At 56.9% G+C, this 9,918-nt stretch overlaps 1 protein-coding gene across 1 annotated transcript; it reads right to left on the bottom strand.

The window, feature by feature from the left end:
- Position 1: 1 nt before the first annotated feature.
- SCNN1B (sodium channel, non-voltage-gated 1, beta subunit) lies at positions 2-7,068 on the bottom strand (the record flags this gene model as incomplete). Its single annotated transcript, XM_010186055.1, has 13 exons — positions 6,758-7,068; positions 5,738-6,005; positions 5,641-5,673; positions 4,779-4,972; positions 3,933-4,036; positions 3,337-3,500; positions 2,497-2,604; positions 1,905-2,022; positions 1,418-1,493; positions 1,192-1,249; positions 857-918; positions 545-620; positions 2-262 (listed from the first exon to the last, which is right to left on the bottom strand). Coding segments are annotated over exons 1-13 (1,833 nt in total), but the record flags the coding sequence as incomplete, so codon positions are not given.
- Between the last annotated feature and the right edge of the window lie 2,850 nt (positions 7,069-9,918).

The raw sequence follows: 9,918 nt of genomic DNA, 5'->3' as shown, positions 1-9,918 counted from the left end.
GGTCCCTGCGCAGGACGCCCGCGTCCTCATGCTGGAAGCCCAGGTTGGTGTGAGCCTCCACCAGCTCCGACACCGTGGGGGGCGCGTCTGGGTACCGCGCCTGCGCCCGCCTCTGCTTCAGGCCTTTGCACCAGCCGATGGCGTGGATGACGGTGATCCACAGCGAGTCGATGATGATCTCCCCGAATTCAATGAGGCACAGCACCGAGCCCCCCATCCAGAACCCAAACTGGCCTCCCAGGCTCGACAGCAGCCACACGATCTGGGGATCAGAGCAGAGTGAGCCATGGCGGTGGCGGTGGACACCAGTCCCTGATCAACCCCTGCCCATCACCAAGTCGGGTGATGCCCCTGTCCCTGGCACCCGCCAAGTCCCTCCCCTGCCCTGCACTGGTGATGGAGGTGGAGGGAAAGAAGGAACTGGGGGCTCCATGTGAAGCAGCAGCACCAAGGGCACAGCAGGCGCCCGGTGGGGAGCGACTCCAGCCAGGGCCGAGCTGCCGGGCTGGTTGGCTTGGGCAGAAGGTCAGGGATGGGCGCTCACCGTGGTGGCAGCAGACTCCGAGATGGTGCGGTAGTTGTACTCCTGGAAGTAGATGTTGAGTTTGATGATCCCGTTCCTGTAAGGGAGAAGCTGCAGCTCAGAGCCCTGCGGCTGTGGTTTGTCCCCATGGAGAGCAGAGGATGCGCAGGGAGCACGTTTTGGGTTCCCTGTCCGTATCCCCCAGGCAAACGCGCGCCAAACCTCGTCCTCCCTTCAGGAGCACTCGTGTGCGCTGGGCTCCAGCCAAGGGCCCTGTTAATGTCGTGTTAACGGGCTAACGGCAGAGATGAAGTGGTTGTTCCTGTCACTTACCTGTCCAGAGTCACGTTTGTTGACATATCCCTTTCGTACGACAGAATATGGAAAATCCAGTCCTGGGAAAACAGGGTTTGTTCAGACCTGAGCAGAGGCACCCGGGGGGGCAGGAACCCAGGGGGCTGCAGGACTTGGGGCAGGACCCCCAGGAGGAGGAGCCGCCATGGGGGTGTCCCTCCTCATCCCCTGGCGCTCTTGTTTGTGTGCTGAAAACGCGTAATTTGGCAAAGAGGCAGCTGCTACCGGGGCATCAGCTCCGAAAACCTGTGTGGCTCATGTGGTTAGGGCAGGGGATGAGTGAGGGGCGCTTCACAGCAAGGAGCCAGCGTTACCTCGGAGGCTTCGGAGGGCCAGTCTGCCATGGAGATGGTCATCTTGTACTGCGTGTCGCTGGGGAGAGGAGAGGGACGTGGGGATGGGGCTCCCCTTCCCCGAAGAGGGGGAAGCAGCAAAGCAGCCCTGAGGCATTTGCTGCTGTTTTAGGAAGGTTGGGGTCAATGGGAGGCGAAACAGAGGACCCTGTGCCGCTGCAGCCCCAAAAATGCCGTACGCACTTACTTGCACGTTTCCTTGCAGGAGTCGATGCAGATCTGCCTGTGTTTTATGCTCGACCTCAGGGAGGAATAGCAATACGCTGTGACAGCAAGAACCAAAGCAGCTGTTTAGAGAAGGGCCCCGCTTACAGGGCTATATCACTTTCATTTAACCAAATAAATATTTAGCTATGAACCCGCCGCACAGGTTGGCTGGCTTCCCCTCCAACTTTGCTTTCCTTGAGAAACTCGGGCAAAGCGGTCAGGCAATTTAATAATAAATTAAAAACACATGTTAATTTTGGGCAGACAGTTGCTACAGGACCAGCTCACCCGGTGCCAGGGTTTTGGCACAGCCCAGAGGGCTCCTTCACTGGACCCCATGGCCCTGGCTGGCCTGGCTTAGCTCGGGACCCAAACCCTTTGGTACCCAGAGTCTCCATCACCTCCCAAAGCCCAGAGTGACCATGATTCCACCCTCTCTTACATTTAAGCCTGGTTCATGCTCTTACCCCAGCCTGGGTTATCGTCGTTGTTGCAGTAATTTACCCCTTCGGGCAAAGGGAACATGTAGTGGCCGCATCCGCAGATCTCCACCATGTGGTTCTGGAAGCAGGAGCGCAGACAAGCCTGGGAAAGGGCAGAGGGGGCCACTCAGACCCAGGCTGAGCCCCTCACTCACCTCTTGGGTTATTTTCTCCCTTTTGCAGGATTTTTGGTGCACGCAGAAGGGGCAGGCGCTGCCAGGACCTGTCCCTGCCATGGGGTGACCCCATCCCGCAGCATCCACGAGCATCGCCCCACGCCATGGGGGGTACCAGCACCACAGCACGAACCACCCGGCCTCGCCACGGCCCTGGGAACGGCTGCACCGCGGGCACCGATCACCTTCAATGCGTTTTTGCTGCTGCTTCCCCAGATTTTGAGGTAGGTCCTGGCTGCACGCTGCAGTGTGGGTTTATTCCCATTCAAGGGGTTCCCATGTTTGGGTTTGCTGTTCTGTGTTATCTCTGCTGTGCTCCAGTAATCCCAGTAATGGGCAAGGGTTTTAACCGCGTTGATGGTTTCTCCCAGACAGCCTGGTGCGGTTCAGACGTGTGTTACCTGTATGGAGTAGGACGTGTTGTACTGGCTGTAGAGGTTCTTCACGGGGACGTCAGAGCCGTTCATGGTGCAGTCGCTGTAGGGGTAGCCCATCCGCTCCAGCTCATCCTGAAGGAAAACCCAAACAGCCGGGTCTAGAGGCTCTGTAACCCCTGTGTTCCTGACTTAAACCAAGGGATGGTGGGCGGCAGAGCTGGGAGCGAAGCAGCCCCTTCCCCATGGAGGCAGAGGAGGGAGCAGCACATCTCAGCAAGGCCTTGGACGGGCCGAAGGAGGAGGGAACAATGACCCAGACTCAATATTTTGGCTTCAATAAAGCGCTTTGCCAGGACAGTTACATAAAACCCTCCATAAACTGCTCCAGCCGGCCAACACCTCGACGCTTTTGGTTTGAGCCAGTTCAGCCAAGACCCAGAGCAAACTTGGTCTGGGTCCCATCAGATAACATTATGCTCCGGAGACCTGCGGGAGAGGGATGCCGCGCATACCACCAGCACCCGAGGGAGCTGTGTGCTCTGCATAGGGTGAATACCCACACGTGGAGCTCTGTGCTGTCCATCCCACCAGCACTCAAGGGAGGTTTGTGCCATACCACCAGCACCTGAGGGAGGTTTGTGCCACCCCACCAGCACCCAGTGGAGGTTTATGCCATACCACCAGCACCCAATGGAGGTTTATGCCATCCCACCAGCACCCAATGGAGGTTTATGCCCCCCCACCAGCACCCAATGGAGGTTTGTGCCATCCCACCAGCACCCAGTGGAGGTTTATGCCACCCCACCAGCACCCAATGGAGGTTTATGCCACCCCACCAGCACCCAGTGGAGGTTTGTGCCGTACCACCAGCACGCCGATGGAGGTCTCGGTGCCCGCCATGGCGTAGATGCCCTGGTCCTTCAGGAAGGGGAAGCTCCTCTGCTGGTGCAGCATCAGGCGGGCGCCGGCGGCCGAGGACAGGTAGGGGATGTAGTCCTGCTGGCTGATGTCCAGGATCAGCTTCAGCCCTGCCACACCAGACAAAACGCTCAGGGCGGGAACTGCACCCAAACGTGACTTTTTGGGGAGAAATGGAGCGTGCTTTCTTCCTGCTGTGCACGGAAAGCTCGGCTCCTTGGGAAGGCATCACAGCAGGCTTTGGGTGTGCTTAAATACGCACAATGGCGAATGCTCAGGGTGGGAATATTTGGGTGAACATTCATTGTCTCAGAGATTTCAGCTGCCCAGATGTTACACTTCTGCAGAGTAACATCTGGACTCGCGTTACTTGTTTCTGTGGACACATTCCCCTTTTATCCCCTTCTGGAAAGCCCTCACTCCCTGGAGCAATGCTCCAGAGGCACAGAAACCCAAAATCTGTTAGCTCTGCCAGAAACGGCCACCGAGGGACAGCAACCCCAGCACCTCAGCCCCATCCCCACAGCAGAGCTCGCTCTCACCAAACTCAGCTCCGGGGTTGGAGGAGTTCAGCGCCTCCTCGTCCATGCCCCAGTTAAAGATGTAGCAGTTGCCGTGGTCCGGGTGGTAGATTTGGGTGAAGTTCCTGCAAGAACCGTGCACACAGGGCTATAAAATAACGCATCTGGAGGGGCCGGTGCTTGGTGGTCAGGTGTGGGACTCGCTTTGGATTGATTCATTTGTTGAATTCCTCTATGAGAATTTTGACTGATGTAATTGCAATCCATCTGCTACTGAAAACCAAACAAGCGCAGCGCTGGTGTGGACTGAGAGGGAGCGATGGGGGATAACGCTTCGTGGGGGTGGAGAGGAGTTGTCCATCCCATAAAGGAGGCAGAAATAGTGGTGTGATCCGAGCTGTAACAGCTTTGGCTGCTGTTGTGATAACGATTTGATAACAATTCTCTGTCGAAGGGGCAGGACTCCCTGTGTGTGCTCACAGTTCTCAGATCTGGATGTTCACCTTGGTGTTCATAAGGAACGAGGGTGGCTGAAATGTGTTCCTCAGAGCCTGGTGTAAAATGAGGGTCTGTAACCAGGGGCTGCCTGCGGTGCCGGGGAACGCTGCTGTCACCACATACCCTGGGGACACCCTGGGGACGCCCTTAGTCTTGGTGTATCATGAGAAAAACGGCCCATCCAAAACTAAACCTCACGCCAGCACCACCCCAAAATGACCCATTTCACCCAGGATCCCACCCAGGAACCCTCTGGGAAATGCTGTTAGTTAAGAACTAGCAGAAAACTCTTTAATAACTGATACATACCCCAGAAAAGAGAAAAGGACGGGGCTGCCCTGCCTTTACCTTAGACGAGGGTGCACCTACTTGTAGTTGCAGGGCTCAGCGCCGTAGAGGCAGGCCAGGATCATGTCCTCGGCCTGGTAGCCCATGCGGACGCGGTCGGGCAGCGGCACGGTGGCCAGGATGCTGGTGGACTGCAGGACGTACCACTCGCTCACCGCCTGCGCCGCGCTGCTGAAGTTGCGGTAGGTGCAGTTGTCGGAGCCGGGGTGGCTGCACTGGGGACAGCGATTGGGCAGGTGTGGCCCCATCCCATGGCTGGGGGGGGGACCGTGTGAGCCCCCTTCCCCGCGCCCCGGCTCGGTGCCAGCCCCACCTGCAGCCCCCAGGGTGAGGGCACGGCCAGAGCGAGCTGTGGAGCAGCCACGGCGTCTGTTTGCAGATGGGACCCCCCCCAGGAGATGTCCACGTCCACGGGGTCCCACGGCTGAGACATTTCAACTTCCTGAGCTTGGGGACACAGAAGCCTGCATCCGTTTTCATAGAATCAGAGAATGGTTTTGGTTGGAAAAGACCTTTAAGGTCATCAAGTCCGACCATCGAACCGTTGAACCATCAAACAATCAAACCATCGAACCATTTGCTGTGTCCACAAGCCCAGCGAAGCTGAAATGTCTCAGCTATGACTTGCTGGGGTTGGCAGTGCTGGGTTAACGGTTGGACTTGGAGTTTAGGATTTTTAAAAAAATCTTAAAATACCCCTGTGCTGCCTTCCTCAAAAAACCCCAACTAAACAGCCCAGAGCCTTGAAATCTCCCTGAGAACCTGCAAACTGCCTTGCTCCGAGGATGCTGCCAGCATGGGCACCCCATGGCCCTAGCACAGAGACCCCAACCTCCCCACTGCATCCCCCACCCCCAGATGCCTCCCGCTGTGCCCCTCTCACCAGCTTCACCGCCAGCTTGTATTGTTGTGTTGGCTGGAGGAGGAGCCGTTTCGTTGCCCACGAAGGTTTCGTTGCCCACAGTGGTTTCATTGCCCACAGTCGTTTCGTTGCCCATGGAGGTCTGGTTGCCCATGGAGCTCTGGTTGCCCCCCTCACTCTGGATGCTCTCAAAGATGTCCAGGATGACGGGGTTGTCCTTGTCGTGCTCGTCGATGAGGACCAGCGGGATCTGGTGCCACAGCCGCAGGTCGAGCGGGGGGGAGATGCTCTCGCTGCCGTTGCCCGGTTTGGGCTGCAGGATCCTCTCCAGCGCCGCTTCGATGAGCCTGTCCAGCTCCTTCAGCAGATGCTTCACCTCCGAGTACCTGCGGGACAAGGGGGTGACCAGGCGGTGCCAGGGCGATGGGGATGTGCAGGGACTCACCTACCACCCCCATGGCCTGGACCATCCCAGGGACCTCGGACACAGCATCCCAGCCTGTGACTGGGTGGAAAAGCAGCGTGAGGTGAAAAAAGCGCGGTGAACCTGCCAGCGCGGAGCTGAGGTGGTTGTGTGGCAGCAACTCACCGGAGTTTACACAAAACAACTCCAGAAAGGAAACAAACCAACAAATTCCGGTGTGTTGGACGAGAGCACCTTGCCTTGGGCTACGCTATTGCACGGATATAAGTTTAAAGCAAGTGTAACAAAACCCGGTCACTGCATCAAAACGACAGTGGGGTTAAAGCAGCGCAGAGCCCGGCCGGTGCTGCTGTTTGAGCAGCTCTTGATGGTGGAGTGCAGCGATAAGAGGAGCGGTCACGGAATGGTGGGGGCAGATGGAGAGGCTGATTCTGGCTCGAGCTGAACCTCAAGTTTTCCCTGAGCCAGGGAAAGTCTGCAGGGACACAACAACCATGTCTGGATTCACTGAGAAGGGGAGGAGACGCAGGGAATCATGCAGGCGAAGCTGAGTTGGGATCGTTCCCCTTGGTTTTCAGCACCGTTGGGTGATTTAATGGATCATTTCCACCCCTAACGTGGTGTCTGAGACAGGAACGGGTCCCAGTAACCTTCCTGGTGGTGTAATTGGGGTGTTGACGCGTGAGTGGGTCAGTTGGGCAAAGCCAAACTTACTTGAAGGGGTTGGCATTGCAGACGGTGACCGCTGGGAACTTCATGGTCTTGAAGCCGATGGAGAGGGACGAGGTGACGTTGTAGGAGAGGTAGGTGTTGATGAGGATCCCCCACTGCCAGAAGACCAGGGACGCGAAGAGCAGCGTGAGGAAGAACCAGACGAGTTTCTTCTTCGGGCCCTCCTTGATGATGCGCTTGGGGCCGTGGGTGTTGGTGTTGTCGCAGTACCAGACCAGCAGCTCCTTGTAGGTGTAGCCAGGGCCCTTCTGCAGGCGGTGCAGCGCCCGGATGAAATACTTCTTCAGGTTCATGGGCCCTGCGAGTGGGAGAGAGGCACCAGGGCATCTATGGTGAGGGACAGGGGTGGCACTGAGCAGCCTCGGGTGTTATGGGGTGGCACAACCATGGGTTTACAGCCCAGGGGCTCAGAGCCGATGCTCTGCAGGGCCCTGTCTGTGTCCCCTTGAGAGCGAAATGGGGAGGTTTGTGCTTTGCAGTCTCAAAAGTGGCGACTGCTTTTGCCAGGTCCCTGCTGCCCCCATGGGACTTTGGTGACCCGGACCCGCTGGACCTGGCCACAGTCACTTGCCCTGTGCTGGCCATGGGCTGGGCAGGTAACCAACAAGAGGAGGTTTTAGGGAGTCAGTGTTTGTGTGCAGAGGTTTTAGGAGGTCGTGTTTGCATGCAGACGCATCCCTGCATCATCCAAAACCTCTGTCCGGAGCAGTGGGACCCCCCCAGGGGCTGCTTTGGGTGCAATCCACGCTGACAGCGCTGGGTGCTCAATCTATTACAGTACCGAAGACAACAGTGGTTAAAAGCAAAAGGCACCGCAGAGCACGGGGCTGTGGGGGCAGGATGGGGGCCTGGAGCCCCTTCCCAGCCCCAGCAGCAACAACGGCCCGGGCTGTTCTTTTTTCCCCACCGAATTCCTTTGCCCTCAGATACTATCGGTATGGCTGCGGTCTGAGGGATGCCGCATATTTCGCATTCACGTTGTGAGCAAATAGAACATCTTGTGCTGCTATTTTAAGGTGAGAATTTGTGCTACTAAATCTTACTATCCCCAGGCAGGATTTCAAAACAAACCCGAGTCAGGTGCTGAGGACGTTCTGCAGATTTAAACCGTATACAGAGTTTGATAGCAGTATAAACCCAGCAGATTTTATGATGCCTCACTGTGATGCAGAGATGATTTCCATTGCACGCCCTGTTACCTGCGATGTTAGACCCAGCCGAAGTACATTGAAATGCATTTAAATCCAGAGAGACTGGCAAGACAAACTAGTAAATATTTTCTGCCATTTAAGAAAGTCAATGAAAGATTTAGATCAGATTAAAACTGAGAACACACGGGCACATGGGGATGTGGTTGGGGTACAGAGCCCCTGGGGTGCTCATTGACCTGGCAACCTGGGATGGGGATGCGGACAGGGATGGGGATGAGGATGGATGGGGATGGGGACGGGGACAGAGGTGGCTGGCAGAGCATCCCCACGCAGGATGCCTGAAGCATCCCTGTCCCATCATGAAAACACATGGATTCCAAAATTTAAAACCCCAATTTAAGGAGGATGCGCTGGCAATCCAGGTGAGCAAACAGGCCCAGGTTTTGCAGGGGCCATCCTGACACAGCAGCAGTGTGCAGGACCCAGGTTTACGTCTCCTCTAGGCATGAGCTGTGCTTTTAAATAGGCCATTTAATAACAGAAATGGCATTAAGCAAGAGCTGCATTTCACCATATTTAGATGACATTTTCCCAAACTTTTACTTCATTTTAATAAGTTTCTTCTCACCTTTGTTTGCAGGACGTTTCCAAACTGACTGCTTGCTCCTCCCTCGCTGCTGGAAGCCACTCTGTGCCAGGAGTCTTGCGTGATCGGACGCTGAAGTCCCTGTTCCTGGGGTCCTTGCCCCTGTGCAGTGACTCAGTGCCCGGACACTGGGGCTCTTTGGTGCGGGTACAGTGCAGGGTTGGTCCTGTTGTTCCCCATCAGGGCCTGCACCTGCAGTGGATGGGTGACAAATAAGGGACAACAGCACCCACCCTCCCTGGGTACACAAACAACCACCACCAACGTCCTGGGGGTACCCACATCTGCACGGTGTCTGGAGCCGCCTTAAAAGCTCCTTGTGCCTGGCTCTGCCGGGTTTGCCTCAGTGGCGAGGGAGGCGTCCTCGCCTTCCCCAGCAGCCACCAGTCCGGCCCTGCCTCATCCCAGCACGGTCCCGGGTGAAACTCCTCCACCTGGAGTGAGATCAGACTCCCGCGTTACGAAACGGTGGCGTTGGCTGTGCCTGTTCTCCGGGATTTTCTTGCGGCAGCTGCCGCTTGAAGGAAGTAAAGGCACAGGCAAAACCCAGCGCGGCGCTGGAGGCCGTGGGGTGGTCCCTCGGCAACAAAACCACCCCAGCCTCCCGGGCCTGACACTGCCAAAATGCACAGCTTGCTCTGTGGGGACACAGCAGTCACTGCACACACAGCAGTCACACACCGTGACACAGAGCAGTCACACACCGTCACCACCGCTGCTCACTCGCCCGATGAAAAGACTTTGTTTTCCTAGACATTTGTGCTGTCTCATGGTATTTGTGCACGTTGGCGGAGAGGTTTTTGTTACACCACAGGTTGGCAGGTGAAAAACGGAGCAGAAACACATCAGCGAGCAGTGATGGCCCTTCCTAAGCCTGGGGCCACAGCGTGGCCACCGCATGCTTGGCCTTGCTGCTGTGTGTGATGGGACAGTCCAGCCACGGCACGCAGCCACTGCCTCAGTTGCCCGGGGCTGCCCTGGTCCCTAATCCGACACGAGGGTGCGTACAGCCTGGGAGTTCACCCCATCCCCATCCCTTCTCCCCCGCCTGCCCAGCCCTGTGTTTCCCAAGGTGTCCCCATCCCCGGGGACGATGACAACCTTCCTCCTCATGTGCCATCTGGGTCACGTTGCGGAGCGTTAACTCTGCTGCTCGGGCCATGAACAACGCAAGAGGAGAAAACCCCATGGATCACAGCTCAGCGATGGGGCCGTGTCCCGGACAGGGAGCATCCTCTGCCTCACCCCAAGGCAGCAGCCTGGGCTGGACGGGAAATTTCCCACAGCAAAGGAAATGGGCAGTGAAGTGCTCGCAAAGCAGCTCGTTATCAGGGAGATTAAAGAAA

This window comes from Mesitornis unicolor, unplaced genomic scaffold, assembly GCF_000695765.1.
Source record: "Mesitornis unicolor isolate BGI_N332 unplaced genomic scaffold, ASM69576v1 scaffold22380, whole genome shotgun sequence".
NCBI classification, from domain to species: Eukaryota; Metazoa; Chordata; class Aves; order Mesitornithiformes; family Mesitornithidae; genus Mesitornis; species Mesitornis unicolor.
This window is presented reverse-complemented; position numbering and strand designations above follow the sequence as displayed.